The sequence below is a fragment of the Rhipicephalus sanguineus genome, chromosome 6 (genome assembly GCF_013339695.2).
Source record: "Rhipicephalus sanguineus isolate Rsan-2018 chromosome 6, BIME_Rsan_1.4, whole genome shotgun sequence".
Classification (NCBI taxonomy): domain Eukaryota; kingdom Metazoa; phylum Arthropoda; class Arachnida; order Ixodida; family Ixodidae; genus Rhipicephalus; species Rhipicephalus sanguineus.
Genome location: NC_051181.1, coordinates 150,559,419 through 150,575,969, shown reverse-complemented (window position 1 = coordinate 150,575,969; position 16,551 = coordinate 150,559,419). Strand labels below are relative to the sequence as shown.

Below are 16,551 nucleotides of genomic sequence, written 5' to 3'. Positions count from 1 at the left end.
AATAGGGGCTGCTCGTGGAACTGAGACAAGGAATCTATTGTGCCTAACAAGGCGATCGGCTCCGGGAAATCCCGAAAGCAGTACCTTAAGTAAACATCGCCGCTCGTGCGGCAGAAAAACCTTTGTCCGGAATCCGGCGGTATTCTGTAAAGCCGACGGTCGGTGAGGTCTTGAAGTGTCCGCGTGCGGCACGTTTTCTCTTTATAACGTTCCCTGTAATATCAGAATAAGAGTGTCTCCAGTGCAGCTCTTACTTGCTGAAAGACAGACGAAGAACTCTATTGAGGTCCTGAGGGGCTAGCCCGGGAGGACCCATTGGGGCCGCCGGCTCGCCGCTGGCTGCTCCCGTAAAGAATATTTTAATTTCTTTATTGCGAGTCGAATAGCGGCGCTTCCTCGTGCCGAGGGTTCCTTTTCATGTCGCCTACAGGCAATGGTCGGCATCCGCCAAGAAGAGAAGAAATAATAGAGAAGGAAAGGCAGGGAGGTTAACCAGTATGGGACAACCGGTTTGCTACCCTACACATGGGGACAGGGTGGGGGAGATTAAAGATGCCCTTTAAACATTTGCTTCAATCAAGAAAAAAAAAACGAAAAAAGAAACAGCTGTGTTGTCGATTTTTCTTATTCCACCGTTAAGTGGGATGCCACCACACGTGATTCCGTGCTACCATCACGCCAAGGTATCCGACTCGATCAGAAATTAATTTCACTCGCTAAACATACACACTTCCACATTTGCTGCGGCTCCGATCCTGGCCGCGTCGGTCGCATTTAGATGGAGGCGAAATGCTAGAGGTCCGTGTACTGTGCGATGTCAGTGAAAGAACAACAGATGGTCTAAATTTCCAGAGTACTCCACTGCGGCGTGCCTCATAATCATGTCGTGGTTTTGGCACGTAACTAGCTGCAAATAGTTATTAACACTCGCTGGGATAACAACTGTGAAAACGGCTCGAGAGGGCCTAAATGGAGTGAATAATCTTTGGGACGCATGTTAAACAAAGGAAGGGGAAGTGGCGAGGTGAAAAAAACGATGTCACGTATGATTACCGCTATCTCAACTCTGTTTGAATGTGTGGAAGTTACGTCATCGGGTTCGTGAAAATTGCTTCAGAAGCCGCGCTGGTAAACAGCTAAGCACTTTGTGCTCACTTTACAATGAGTCGTTACTTGCGTGGTGTCGCTTTACGCGGCAGCAAGAACAATAGCGCGAGTTTAAATGACGCACATTGTGCGCGAGTCGATATCAATTCAACGTGCTTTCAATAACCGAAATCTAAACAGAGATGTGTCGTTCTTCGTTTTTCTTTCGTGCTGCTGACTCAGGCATGAAGGTGATCTTTAAGCTGTGGCAGCAGATAGCGTGCTCCTTTTCTGTAATTATTTTTTGTTGCTGAATGCGAACGCCATAAAACGCCTCACCGTTAAATCGTGTGTTTGTTTCTGCTGCTGTCAAGTGAATCTGGCCGGCAAAGAACAGAACTGTCAATAGCGACAACATGGCATTTCTGTTTTGTTATTGCCATATTTTCTTAATATCGGTTTATGCGGCATTAGTATTATTTAATCTAATCGCAATGTTCTTCACGTCTCATAACTCCAGCATACGAACAGTAAGTGCCACGTAATACGAACCCACAAACCTTTATTGTTGACGCAAGTAAATCGCGATTGATAAATCGTAAATCAATTAATGGAGAAACGTAAATCAATCAATCGGTGCGAAAATCAATTAGTTAAATGTAAATGGGGCGCCGAATGGTTTCAGAGTAAAAAAATCTGACGCTGTCACTTACTCGTCGAACGAACTTAGATACTTGAAGGAGATGACTCATTGGAATTCATTTTTCCGTCCATTAGTTCCTTGTGTTAACACTGGTTCAAATAAATGGATAGGTTAAGGTTGCATTTCACTCTTTCTAAATACCGGCTGACATGGTGAATAGATTAAAAGACAGCGAATAGTGAAGGAAGGGTAACTCACGAAAGCCCTGTCAAGTACCTGGCTTGTTGGCGGCAAATTCCCTGCTGTGCTGGTGGTGCTTGATGGCGTTCATGCGTCGCGCCTGCGGCACAGCGGGCGCCGATGCCGTCGCCGTCGTGCCGGCGCCGGGCGGCTCGCCCACGAAGCGGCGTCGCTGCTTGGGCAGCTTCTCGCGTGCTTGCGTGTGCGAGTAGAACATGGTGAAGTTGGACACGATCACCGGCACGGGCAACCCGATCGTCAGCACGCCCGCGAGCGCGCACAGGGCACCGACGAGCATGCCCACGTAAGTCCTGGGCGCCATGTCCCCGTAGCCCACTGTGGTCATCGTCACGATGGCCCACCACAGGCCCTCGGGGATGCTGGTGAAGTCGTTGCGAGGGTTCGCCTGCAGCCTCTCGGCGTAGTAGACGAGGCTGGCGAATATCACGATGCCCAGCACCAGGAAGAATACCAAGAGGAAGAGTTCCTTGGCCGAGGCCTTGAAGGTGTGTATGAGGATCTTGAGCCCGCGCGAGTGGCGCGTCAGCTTGAACAGCCTCAGAATTCGGATGATGGAGAAGAAGTCCAGTATGTCGGCGTTCTCGAGGTCCGCCGCGAGGTGCTGGAGCAGCATGTCCGAGTAGAAGGACATGGTCGCGATGAAGTCGATGATGTTTATGGGGGCACGCACAAAGTCGAGCTTTCTGGGGCTCACCACAAACCGGATGGTGATCTCGAAGGTGAACCAGGCATTGCACACACTCTCGACGTAGAAGAAGGCGTCGTGCGCGTCCGTCTTGACCTTGTCCAGCACCCAGGCGGTCGTGTTGCGCTGCGTGACGGTCCGGTTAACGATGACGGGCACCCGCATGTTTGGGTGCGTCTTGAGGCAGAAGGACAGGATAGAGACACAGATGAAGAAGACTGAAATGACGGCCATGACCTTGGCGGCCAGCGAGGAGTAAGGCTCGTCGAAGAGCAGCCAGATGCGTGGCTTGAGCCGCTGCCAGCATGACAGCTTGCCCGCGTAGTAGTCCTCCTCGACGCCGAACTTGCGAGCAAGCTCCTCATCGCTGGGCTTCTCGTTCTCAATGTCGAGCGTGTCCAGGATGGCCAGGGTGGCCTGCGTGTCTCTGTACACCGTGTACGTCATCCAGCAGCAAGGTTCGACCTGCGCACGCCAGGGAATCAGGTTTGGTAGCTTTCTGGAAAATAGGTCATTCATACCAGTTGGTAGCTGACCTTTCACTTAATGCATAGCAGAGGTTTCTGTACGGTAGTACGTCTCGTTGTCACGCCATTGTAATTCTATGGATCGCAGAGTTACGACTACTCTGACGTTGCGGAATGTCCTGGCTTAGATAGAGAGGATCTTTACTGGCTACTGGAGCCGTTTGCCTGGCGACACACCTACAGCGGGCTACACCAGAGGGGTACAATGGAGACTGAAGCGACTTACAACAGCACAGCATACATACAGAATATGTACAAGGCATACACTCGACAAACTAAAGTGTTTTAGTAAGCTTAATGTCTTTAAAAATATTCTAAATTGTCTTCGTTACGTGAGATGCACAGACAGTGTTATTACATTGGCCGATAAAGTCTCTCAGCTCAAGAGGTGGCCGTATATGGTCATCATCCTGAAGTCGTGTGATAATTGTCACGACAAATGATGTGTTACTGCTTGTACATCAAATGGTGATGACGTAGATCGCCGTGTATACCTGATTGGCGTCCAGGCCCCAGAACTCGAGCTCCTCTTCGAACAGCGGTCCGCACACGTTGGTCGGGTAGTGCAGCTTGCCGGTGCGGTAGTAGTTGAGTATCTGTGCGAAGACGCCCGGGTGGCGGTCGAAGAAGTACTCGTTCAGCACCGGGTCGTAGTTTGCGAGCGCCTCGGTGAGCCGCGAGAGGCGCGTCGCGGGAATCTTCTTGAGGGTCGTCTTGTACGTCTCGAAGCGTATGCCGCCCACGTTGAGGACGACGCGGTTTTCCACATCCAAGGTGCCGCGACTGTTGCTCGCGTGGTGGTACATGCTCTGGCGCCTTCAGGTCGGCATGTCCTCGGCACCTGCATTTCAGAACGGTGTAGAGATTAGAGAATACAGCAGTTTCATTACAACGCTCGTACGTTCCGATCTTAAGATATCGCGACTATTCTTTTACTTTCGGAGCTTACCTCCACAGCGCATGTCTACAAAAGACATATCCATACAGATATTCAAGAAACTGCTGTGTACTGTCACGACGGGGCCTAACACCCTCTACCACGTGGTGTGGGAACATCGAGCTCCTCGTCGAGACCCACCACCAACTGAATACCAATGGGAGGCCTTGGTGACGAGAGGACACCAAACACCATGTTATGTAGTTAACCTAAGCAAGACTTGCAGTGGAGAACCATGGTTTCATGGAATAAGAAAACCACACATCTTATCAGATAGCACCCACCCAATAAGAAAGCCACCCTCTACTGCAGCATGAATGAAAACAATTTTTGACACAACGCTTCGCAACTTTAAACACCTTTATTTTTACCCTTGAGGATAACTTTAGGCGAACGGTAAAGAACTCCAGTGATCAAATGTATTTGTGCTTCATTCGCACTTTTCTACAGGATCACCCAAAGAGCAACATATTGCTCCAGAGCTTATCTTCCACTGAGTACTGGTGAGGGCCTCCTGATGGAGATTCACACAAGTTGCAACCGGTGAACGGACAGCTATATAACGGGAGGATATATTAATCGAAACGACAGCTTATAGGGCATTATACATCATGAGACCGGATTGTTTTCATCCAAAGTTCTTCAGCATTATACCATACGTTCAGCAAGTAACCGGTAACCTTGATGTAACCGGTATTTGTGTATTGTGAATGATGTTCTTTTCTGTTTTTATTACGTTACCCTCTCTGTAAGGACTCTCGCAAGAGAGTTGACAGTATTGGGAAATAAATAAATAAATAAATAAATAAATAAATAAATAAATAAATAAATAAATAAATAAATAAATAAATAAATAAATAAATAAATAAATAAATAAATAAATAAATAAAGTAGCATCTATCGTTTGCTCAGAACCGAAACAATCGGCAACACCAACTAAATACTTTACTGCATTTTCGGATGTCAACCGGACCCCGCCGAAGAGAGGCCACGCAGCCTTGCCGCTTGCAGCTAACAGTGACTTTCGCGAAGTCATTTTTTTTCTTTTCGCATTAGAATGGCTGACAACGCTTTTTGTGACAGCATGGTAGCGTGGAGACCATACAACACATTTTCTCCGACTGTCCCCGCTAAGATGTGCAGAAGCGATCACTCGCAATTGCTCAAGCGCGCCTCGACCACAGATCGATGTTAGTAGCAACCACTCTGAAATGTCGTCCTCAAAAGTCACCGCGTATGAAGGTGACGACGGCACTGTTAAAACTTTTAGAGACAACATACTTACACAAGCGGCTGTAGACTAGTGGTGATCTCGCATACTCGTACCACACGTTAACACTGATTTTGACGTTGTGCGCACGTTCCCTGCCGCTCTATTTTTTCCTTCAAGCTCCCTCATCCATTTACCCAGTGTAGGTAAACATACAGTTACACTCAACTGATCTTCCTGTCTTTCCCCTTCTCCTGTTTACCTCCTTCCTTCATCTCCACAACATTGCAAAGAGGAAATCAAGCAAACATTTTTATAACTACCCTTTGAGAGAAAAGAAATACGTCGTCTCCGCGAACGCGAAACGGCTGTGTTGATTTTCTTCAATGCACAGTTGTTGGCATTCGATAAGGCACGTTTTTCCTACCACGAATTTCGAATCGTTGCGATGGCCGGGTAACGTATGCAAGGTTTCGGCGAGTCACTACTCAAAACCACGCACTTCTATAACTGCAGCTTGCCTACAGAACGGGAGGATCCACGCTTGTACGTATGGTCATTTGGTGTCAGTTTGTCAAACATACGTTTGTCGACTAGACGCAACGTATACGGAACACGCGAGCTCAGGCAAGCGCGTCAGGCATGTGTTTATCTCCCGTTCCTCTTCGTCGACCTCCCCACTCGTACCTCTGTACTGCTTTCAGCGTGCTCCTGCCAACGACACGCCAGAGCGACGCTCGCGCACATTACACCAATTTCCACGTTGGGCGCGGCAGCAATCGCGTTGTCCACCACCGCTGTTGCGCCTCGGGGGCCAAAAAATAGCGAGCTCGTCGCGTACCTACAATGCAGCTCTCGCTCGCGCCCAACTGTAACGACGTCTCATCTACACGTCGACACACGGGTGGGACCACAGAGGCAGAAGCCACAGAACGGGGTTAGGATTTCGGGAACTACCGTGCTACCGCATTCTGGGGTACACGCGTGTGTCTGTCAATGTTCACGTTTATGTATGTATGTATGTATGTATGTATGTATGTATGTATGTATGTATGTATGTATGTATGTATGTATGTATGTATGTATGTATGTATGTATGTATGTATGTATGTACGCACGCACGCACGCACGCACGCACGCACGCACGCACGCATGTATGTATGTATGTATGTATGTATGTATGTATGTATGTATGTATGTATGTATGTATGTATGTATGTATGTATGTATGTATGTATGTATGTATGTATGTATGTATGTATCGTTGGTTGGGTCTGTACGTACGTGTTTTCGCGTGGCGGGCACTCGTGCACCTGTGTTTAGGCTCCTCGCGGCCGCTAACACCACTGCAGGAGGCAGCGCGATAAACAGCACGGCAGACAGAGAAGACAAAAGCATCACGAAACGAGTAACGGCGCCGGGCCTGCCATAATCGATGCCCCCACCACCATTTCCCTGCCGTAGACCGATGCGGCGGCGGCGAGCGAGAGCACTTGCACTTCAGCGCAGGTGTCGAAACAGAGAGCTCTCCCAAAGAGGAAGTAATGAGGGTTGTCGGTAGGGGGCGTGTACTACGCGGTAAGGGAAAAAAGGCTTGGCGGCAGCCGACCGCCTGCGAGGTCTCCTCCGAATTCGTATATCCTCCGTGCAGCCCTCTCCCCTCTTCTCCTATCAGAGTGGGCAGCAAGGGGGTAAAGCCATTACCTCTCGTTCGGCCGCGGCCGACAATTTCGTCCCAGAGCTTGCAAGCCGCGCGAGAGATTCGGGGAAGTGGGTGAGGGGGTGAGCGAGGTGAAGGGACGAACAAGAGGAATAACCCTTTCGCCCGCCTCCGTTCTCGTTCCTCTTCCTCCCCGCAGGCGGCACCTTCGCAGTGCCGCGCCAAACTGGGTTTTCGCTGAATCAGGCCGCACTCAGTGCGGAAGAGTGAGTCGACCCGCCGCGCCGATCAATCAGGGACGAGACGGTAGGTCGCCGCCGTAGCCGAAGCAAGGGCTCTCTCTTTCTCTCTTTCACTCCCGATACCTTCATGTATAGGAAAGATGTTCAGGCAGGGAATAGCGAGAAGAGCTTGGCTGTACACCTTGCTTTACGCATGCAGGTTACGGACACAGCCGCGGAACAAGTACTGGCAGCGACATTAGCGTCTAGCACTAGGCAGAAATATCGAGGCCTAAAACTACGTTCCATCTACTGTGGTTTCATTCGACACCGGGCCTGATCACGAATGACTCTTCGCTTCCTTCTTTCATTTCGAGTCGCTTCTCTTTCGCTCTCTGCTCTTTTCGGTTGCAATTTGCCGGACTCTTTAACACTCTGCCGGTCAATGGGGAGAGGTTCTTTCGGCGGTAACCTTCAGGGAGGCAATTAGTCGAGGAAATCGGGAATTGCTGGACTGTTTGTAGCGTCTCTCGCGCCATTTCTTTTCCCCTGAGGACAGCCTGTTGATCAGTCCACTGAATGATATGGAATCTCTGGACTTTCTCGTTGGGCGCAGATACGCAAGATAAGATAAAATATAAAGAGAGCGGAACAATAGCGGGAGTATGTGAAAAGGACAAAAAAGGCAGCTCGACACACTTGTTCTTCTTGCGCAGTACGGTCAGACAGCATTTTGAAATTCGACGCAATCTTGGTCATAGCTCGATCCACTGATCTAAATTCCCAAACAGGAAGTCACTGTACAGCGATATGTAGACAAAGAGTGAGTGGATGTGAGAGAGAGACAGCAGTTCTTGTGGAGAAGCTCGCCCCAAGGCGCGCTTCTTTCTTATAAAAGATATTCAAATTAATTTTTCTTTTTTGTCGAGGTATACAAGCGAGCATTCTACGGTGGCTCAGCGGTGTTAAAGGCGCCAATTTCAACACCCGCGGATTCCAACGAACGACCAGACCCCAAACGCGTGGCACGTCATCGCCAGCGTTTAGTGAACAACTTGTTAAAAAAAATAAGAGCGAAAGAAACAAGAAGTAAATGCACGCTCTATACTTCGCGCCATGCTGTAAGAAATAAAGTAAAAAGGTCCGCATTCCCTGCGGCCATTCGTCCATCGACGATCGCCAAATCCCATTGCGACGATTACTCGGCAGCCTCTGGTTATATTGCACCGAGAGCGCCCCTTGCCGTTTTACTATGCCCCGGGGCGCTTTCCTTCAAGGCGTGCGAGCATTGCGCGCGAGTGATACGCTATTTCTCGATCCTCATGTTTGCTGTCCTCACTTCTATTTTTACCGGACGTTGTCGTCCTCGAATAGTGCGAATGACAAAAATAATAACTTCAAATATTTCGGGGATGCCAAAGGAATTCCTACAAAAAGAATTGCTTCAACGATAAAATATCGTTGAACCGGCAATCTCGCTAGAGCCGACGTTTAGACAAGAGCCTTTGTCAAGCCAGCAGTGTTGCTTCTCTTCCAAGTACTTCCGGTCCAGCACTTACTTCCGGTTTTCCGAATATTCAAAACAAGTCTTCTAAAAATAGAACTCGATGGTTCGAGTTCAGGTTAAGTTATATTGGATACATATGACATAGGAGCATAACTTTATTTAAGACAAGATCCAGTTAACTGCCAGAATAATTAATGACAATTAATTGACTGAGTTCATTGAAAGAATGTGAGCAGCTGGGGTCGTTGCGGAACCTGGCGGAGCAGATCTCAACCACGCGCTTCTTTCTACGTTGCCTCCGAGATCCGCTTCGGGAGTGCGTTAAACACAAAGTTAACCCAAAGAACACACCAGCGCACACGAACGCCGAAGTGCGAGTGGCAAGCTGGGGTCGTTGCGGCACCTGGCGGAGCAGATCTCAACCACGCGCTTCTTTTCTACGTTGCCTCCGAGATCCGCTTCGGGAGTGCGTTAAACACAAAGTTAACCCAAGGAACACACCAGGGCACACGAACGCCGAAGTGCGAGTGGCACTACAAAACACCCAAGTCAAGGATCAGGGTTCCTCCAATTTTTTGTTTGTTTGTTTACAACTGAGGGATAAAAATTATATTTTTTCCTAGGAATTTTATTAAAAGATTGATTGATTGATTGATTGATTGATTGATTGATTGATTGATTGATTGATTGATTGATTGATTGATTGATTGATTGAACTGTACGTGTCTACTACCAGTCATATAATAGCATGCATCTGGTTGCGCGGCTCGCACACTGTCTGTTTCGACTTTTCTTCGCAGCTGCTACACCGAGGCCGTCGAGTCTTTATCGATCGTACTCTCCTAAAGCTTGCTAGATATAGTCATCACTGTCGTTCCGTAGTAATTAAACTGATTACGTATGCAATAACTTCTTTTCTAAGGTATTTAAAAAGCGTTCCGAAAGCAAGCGGCAGCTCGCGTTTTGCAACGGGCTTAGCTTATCTTTTCTTCTCTGTCTTCGAGCGTCCGTATGCAAAGTACATTAAGATTCCTTTAAAGTGGCAGATGCACGCACTGTTCCACTAAATGAACAAGCGATTGCAACACCCGAGCACGCTTCCGTTTACGTGTGCACAATTTCTTCCGTTCCCGCCTGAAAGTTTCAGATATTCTTGCGGTGCAATTAGGCGCCCGCTAAATTGCCCCATTATTAAACTGCAGCTGATAAAAGTACCAATGTACGGAAAGCTTGAACGCGCAACGGCAAAGAAACAGGTTATCTCATGACTTGAATAACATAAAGCGTAACAAAACGCAGCTTCAGCTGCTCGAACGTGGTCTTGGTGAGACGTTTAGTGCGATCAACATTGCTTGATACGTAACAGCGCCAATTTTGGTGTATAGGTTTCTTTGTATCTAACCTCTTTCAAGCCAACTTGGGTAGGTGCCACTTAGTGTACACCTTACTTCAGTGAACTGACCTGTGGCCTCCGCGATCAGCTCCGACAGCGCGTCGTTGAGCAGCCGGAGCCAATCACGTAGGCCACAACTAACCTTTGTCTGGTCTGGGGTGTCTAATGAGATGGCGCAGCGCCTCATACTGACCCACGCCATTAAGAACGGATAGTTTACTTCACTACGTCGCTTATGTCTCGTTTCATCGCCCTGTCCTCGCCGCCATGAGCAGCCAATGAGAGACTGCTACACGTTACGATAACAAACCTTCTAGCTGTAATGGTAGTGTTTAACCAGTGGACGCTTTGTATTAAAATATGCGTGTACTTGTGCGCAGATGAAGTGTAGACACGGAAATGCATATATATATATATATATATATATATATATATATATATATATATATATATATATATATATAGTATATAAATAGTATATATATATATATATATATATATATATATATATATATATATATATATATATATATAGCTAAAGTTTTCGAATTATTAGACATTTTATTTATTTGATATTCATCCGATGCACAAGCATAGTATTCTTGTCGCAAGTGGACAGCTGACTAAACACCACTTGGGTCTAATGACCGTATCACATACAGAATATTGCTCGGATTTTTTAAAGCTTGGCTGAACTTGGCTGGTACACCCTTTGCGGAGGATATGTAGATAAAACGGGTAAATATAAAATGTACAGCTAATTATTAAACAGTCTTCATCTGTTTATATTGTAACATTGTCTCAGTCCCGTTCCTGCTGTTATAAGACGGAATTATATAAACATGTGCAACTTACACACCACCCATGGGGGGAGGGGAGGGGAGAGGGGGGGGGATGCTAACCGCATTAACGTCACCAGTATTCTTCAAGGATTCGCCGCCAATATTGTTTTTCTGTTCTTCAATCTCTCTTTCTCGCTTGCTTCCCTTCACTTGATTTCGTTTTAACAGCTAATCTGTTCTAGCTCGGCGTAAAATGTCTGTCGAGGCCCAAAGCTACCATCATCATGAACCGGCACGCGCCCTCCACACGCTTTTCTTCATCTTCGTCCTCTTCTGCATCGCTACCAGGACACGTGCGCCTATTTCACCGGCGTGACCTATAATAACCCTGATGGGTGAGAGAAAGAGTACAGAGAAAGAGAAGAAAGAAAGACAAACAGAGAAATTATTTCCGAATTATTCACGAGATGGGATTCGAACCCGCGGACCATCGATCCGAAGGCGAGCGTCCTAACCATTCGGCTATCCAGGCACGCTAGCAGGGTGTTGCTTAGCCTTGTATAGTGCAGTGTAGCAAGGGTGTGGGAAAGGGAAGTGAGCGTGAGGAGGAGGGAAAGGAGGAGGGGGAGAGAGAGTAAAGCATTGCATAGAAAGAACGAGAAAGAGAGAAACAGAGAGAATCAATGAGAGAGAAAGAAAGAGAGTGAGAGATAGAGACAGAAAAGAATGAAAAGAACGAGGAAACAAGCGAGAAATACAGAAAGTAAGGGACGATAGAGGAAAAAATATAGAAAGAGCAAGAAAGAGAACGAGGGGGAAATAAACCGAGGAAAAAAGACAGAAAATACAGAGAGAAGAAGAAAGAGAAAACTTACAAAACTCAGCAAAACAGCGAAAGCCAGGACTACATAGGAGCCCATCAGCTCCGCTCTCTCTTGAGCATTGCGCCTCCGGTGCAAGCTACGCTAATTTTTCCTAGAGCTTTTTCTATTTATTAGTAATGTTTTCTCTCCTTCTTATCCTTCCAACTTTTCTTACTCTTTTCAAATGAAGTATACGTACACATAACAGCATTCACACTCCAAAGAAAGAAAGTCTTTTGAATCTTTTTTGGGGAATTCTGCGACTTCCCATGTACACGACTCTCTTTAAAAAAGACACGTGACTATCTTTGGAGATCGTTATACTTTCTTCGAAGAGTCGTGGGAAGCAAAAGAGAGTTAAGGTGTTTCTTTAATGAGAGTCATATACGGGGCAAGTCAGGACAAGTGTAAAAGTGTAACACATACTCTTTTTTTTTTCTTTTTTCTTTAAAGATTTCATGGCGAAATAAAACGAAGTCGCGGAGCTCAGTTGTACTTACAAAGTGCCTCAGTGCGTTTATATGGCCCTTCGCGCTGGAGATAGTCTGGAAACTGCCTCCTTGTGGAGTAAACATCTCTGACTACAATTAGCGCTTCTTTCCCTCCATCAATTAGGTAAACGAAGGGAAAGCCGGTGGGAGTAGTGCAATGGCACCCAGAAGACTTACAAGACGAAAACGTTATTGCCATCTAACTAATCGCTGCTTTAAGTGCAAAGGTCGTGCTTTCATTTGAGAGCGCTCAAGTGTCTCACTATCGCTACCTAACTTCATGAAAGGGCCGGCGAATTCGCCGCTTAACTGCGTATACCGGGGGTGTCCTAAGGGCGCAACGCTCCGTCATGCTAATGAGCGTCCGTGCGGTTCCCGCGCAAACGCTGCCGTGATGAGGTTACGCTAAAGTGAATCACAGATGACGCAATTTGTGCCACCCTGCGGCGCCCGGTACCGCGAGGGTGTAATCGTGGATGCTACAAACTCGAAGCTTGGCTGGGGGAAGAAGAGGGTGAGGGGTGAAGGGGGGGAGGGGAGCGGTTACGGTGTGACGCCCTCTCGCGCATGGCTGCTTCGAAGGAAGGATCTTAAGACGAGAGCTTAATGATCTCTCTATTAAACCAAGAACGAAGTTATTTTAATGTTTTCAACGTCTCACGAAAGGGGGAGCTGCTCTCTTAATTTTGGAACTTATCTAGCGAACGTGCTTAAGTGAGCGCGATCATTCCGGGACTGTCTTTGGCACGCCGACGGGCTTGAAAGCTGCGATATTGCATAAAGAAAGCGCACGCTTTCAAGGAATTGCAGATTATGCAAGGAAAAAAAAGAAGGGAAGTGCTAAGTTGTTCCTCCCTTCGTTAAAAAGCGCATTTCTTATACATACGGCTTGTCAATTCGCTCGAACTTCTTAATTAACACCTTCATTACGGGATAGAAAGAACTTCTTAAGCCTGACAATTTCTGCTAAATCGTGCGCACATTTAGAGCTCGGGGCTTGCTTATATTGGAAGCGAGCTGCTGAGAACGAAATGAAAAAAAGGCGTGCTGTGGGCACCGTTGCGAGTACGGATGTTAGAAGCGGAGCAATACGCTGCCCGACATAACAGAACAGCTGCGTGGGAGCAAACGACTGCCGCTATTAATTAGCGCCATATTAACACCGTTCCGTCAAGGCGCCTGATGGCTAACGATCCGAACGGTGGGCAATAATTAACCTTCCCCAATATACTCCGAGCGTTCGGTGAAAGGTCGGTGGTGATGTACGCGCAGAAAATGAAATTGAAAGAACCCACGAGAAAGGCGATATAAAGAAAAAGAAAGAAACAGCTCATACGCGTGTTCGTTGGGGGCGACAGAATTTTTGTTCTTTATGCTTAAAGTATTTCGTCTTTCGTGCGCAGTTTCCAGAAGTGTTTTTGGTCGGCATTCACAAAGCGTTACTTGGATTCTGCGCTGTTTCTTGCAATACGTGTCCTGTTTGACGTCTTCTTGACCATATAAGCGTACTTAGCAACTCTAATCTCTGAGTCTCTCTCTACGCAGCTTTAATTACACACATATGCGGAGGTTAAATGCGTTTGTGACGGTAACACGCCGTAATACAGGGCGAAAGAATAGCCGGAAAATAACTGTGATTGCATTGTGATGGAATCCGAAACACCGGTCCATATTTATTATCGGTAACCTCTGAAGAAAGTAAACGGCAAGAGTGATGTGATTAAGAGTACCGAAATACATTGATTTTAAGAGAGTGACTGCAATGAAAAGTGAGCAAGCCACAGTACGTATAGTACGCGGGCTTACGAACGCGTGTCACGAAACAGAGAGCTATAGGACCGCATTTTGCGACAATTCATTTTGTTTTCTATATTATCTCCTGAATGTTTTCTCAAAAGCCGCCATTTTTTTTTTCGGATCGGATGCGTGGTGTATCGACAGGTATGTCAAAAATTAGGGGATGCTTAAGCTTCGCCTTTAAGAGTTGAACGCGATAGCGATATCCGGCCCCATCCTCATCGTGCTCTGTTTCGCTTTTCATTATGTTCAGTCGCCCGGTCTCACACACACGCGCGCGCACACACACACACACACACACACACACACACACACACACACACACACACACACACACACACACACACACACACACACACACACACACACACACACACACACACACACACACACACACACACACACACACACACACACACACCACACACACACACACACACACACACCACACACACACACACACACACACACACACACACACACACACACACACACACCACACACACACACACACACACACACACACACACTCGACATACCTATAGTAAAGGTAAGGGTTTCCGCCCTCTTCAACAGCACTTTTATGACAACGGTGTACCCACTACGTGTGTGTAAAAGAATGCGCGCACTAATGTGTATGCCCTATGGGCGGCATGCTTTAAACCAGCAGCAATTACGCGCGTGATACTTTTCCGACGTTACGATGCACCTACTACGTGTTGCGTAAGGGAATACGCGCAGTAATGTGTGTGCCTTTTGTAATGGGTGGCCGGCTTTAAACCACCAACTCCTTATGCAATTCACATGGTGTGACGCCCGATGGCAATATACGCTTGTACCCCGTTTTACTGCGATAGTACATCTTGTACTGTGACACCTTTACAGAGCACGCGTATGTTTGTGAAGCATTAAGTTAATTTCAGTGCCGTTCTAAGCAATGGAGTGGCTCTGTAGTAGAACACGTGCTTGCCACACAGACGACCTGGGTTCGATTCTCACTCGAACCTAAGGTATTTTTTAAATATTATTTTACACAAGATGATCTTTCGCTCACAACCAACGACGCCGACACCGACACCGGAATTTCTGCGGAACGAGCTCTTCAACGCTGTCGCGTTAAAATGACGGGAATATTAAGTGAATCGTTACTAAATGAAATACCTGCACACGAAACAAAGACGTACTCAATGTGAAGAAAAAAAAAAGATGAACCCTGCTGTGGCGTGAATAAGAGCGCAAAATCAAAAGTATTCGGCTCAGTTCCTTAGCAGCTTCTAAAATACGTAAGATGCGTTTTCAATCCAGAATAGAAAGTAACTGACGAAGCCGTCAGGCTGAGAGGCGCGAGGGCCCTTCTCAGACACCACTATATCAGGATCTCGCTCAGTCTGTTTCTGTCGCACTGCACCAATGTTCTTCGGCAATCATTATCATCATCAGCCTGATTACGCCCACTTCAGGACAAAGGCCTGTCCCATGTTTCGCCTATCAACCCGGCCCTGTGCTTGCTACGGCCACGTTATGTCCGGGAACTTCTCAATCTGGTCTACCCATAGGGTTTCCTCAAATTAACTAGAGGGGACTCTGGCGATGCGATCGTTCAGCCACCATGGGAATGATGGGCAGTACACGGATTTGCCTAGTCTTCGTGCTTGCGGGCTTCGAACGCACTTGTGGCTTTGTTTATTGCTGTGTTTTGGCGTTCGTTTCGGATAAAAGAATAGACCGTTGTGAACTTCGTGACCAGCTTTGATTTGGTGAGCCTAAAAAGTTAAAGTGGTGAAGTGGAACTGCTGACTTTTGCTGAACTTTGTTTTGCGACAAAGCAGATGCAGGCGACGCGGAGCCAAACGGAGCTGTAAGAACGAAGTTTAGACAAATCCGTGTAATACTCATCATTCCCATGCTGGCTGAAGCGTCATGCGTTGCAGCTCCCATAGACACTAGCGCCAGAGTTCCCTCCAGTGAGTATTGTAGGAAACTTTATGGGTCTACCTACCTAACTTTCTGCCTCCCCTCGCGTGCTGATAAACAAATATGAACAACAAAAAGCACGTTCATGCGTATTAAGCGGGAAATTGAAACCAGCTTAAATAGGGAACGGACAAACGTATCACAGACTGCGTGCGATCGCGCCGTATGCATGCATGCCTCTTTCTTTACCTGAAAACTAAAAAAGAATAAAGACGATAGAAGGACATTAGGCCGCTAAGTGAAGTATGGCAGCGGTAGAGCGATCGCGAAAGCAATCTTAGATGGGACAATCGAGCATCCAAGATGATTTGCAACGACAAGTCTGCAGCCATACAGACTCCCTTCTTCCCATGCGGTTTCTTTCATCGCCTTTGCCGATTCCCTCTACCCGGCGTGCTTTCTTTATGCCCCCTTTATTCTCCCGTTGCCATCAGCGGGAGAGACAACGACCTAATGACGTCACAGGCCTTCCGCGCGCCTCGCCGGCCGATGAATATTTATCGGGGGACGGCAG

General features: G+C 47.2%; 1 protein-coding gene across 2 annotated transcripts in view; it reads right to left on the bottom strand.

Moving 5' to 3' along the window:
• LOC119396782 (potassium voltage-gated channel protein Shaw) overlaps window positions 1-16,551 on the bottom strand; it is a 132,467-nt gene that overhangs the window by 36,874 nt on the left and 79,042 nt on the right. The window contains exons 2-3 of one of the 2 annotated variants that reach the window (XM_049417233.1): window positions 3,697-4,043; window positions 1,988-3,140 (exon numbers count right to left, since the gene is read on the bottom strand). In XM_049417233.1, coding sequence (XP_049273190.1) covers window positions 1,998-3,140; window positions 3,697-4,008 — 1,455 coding nt within the window. In that variant the 5' untranslated portion in view covers window positions 4,009-4,043 and the 3' untranslated portion in view covers window positions 1,988-1,997. The remainder of the gene's footprint in view (window positions 1-1,987; window positions 3,141-3,696; window positions 4,044-16,551) is intronic. The other variant, XM_049417232.1, reaches the window with a different exon arrangement.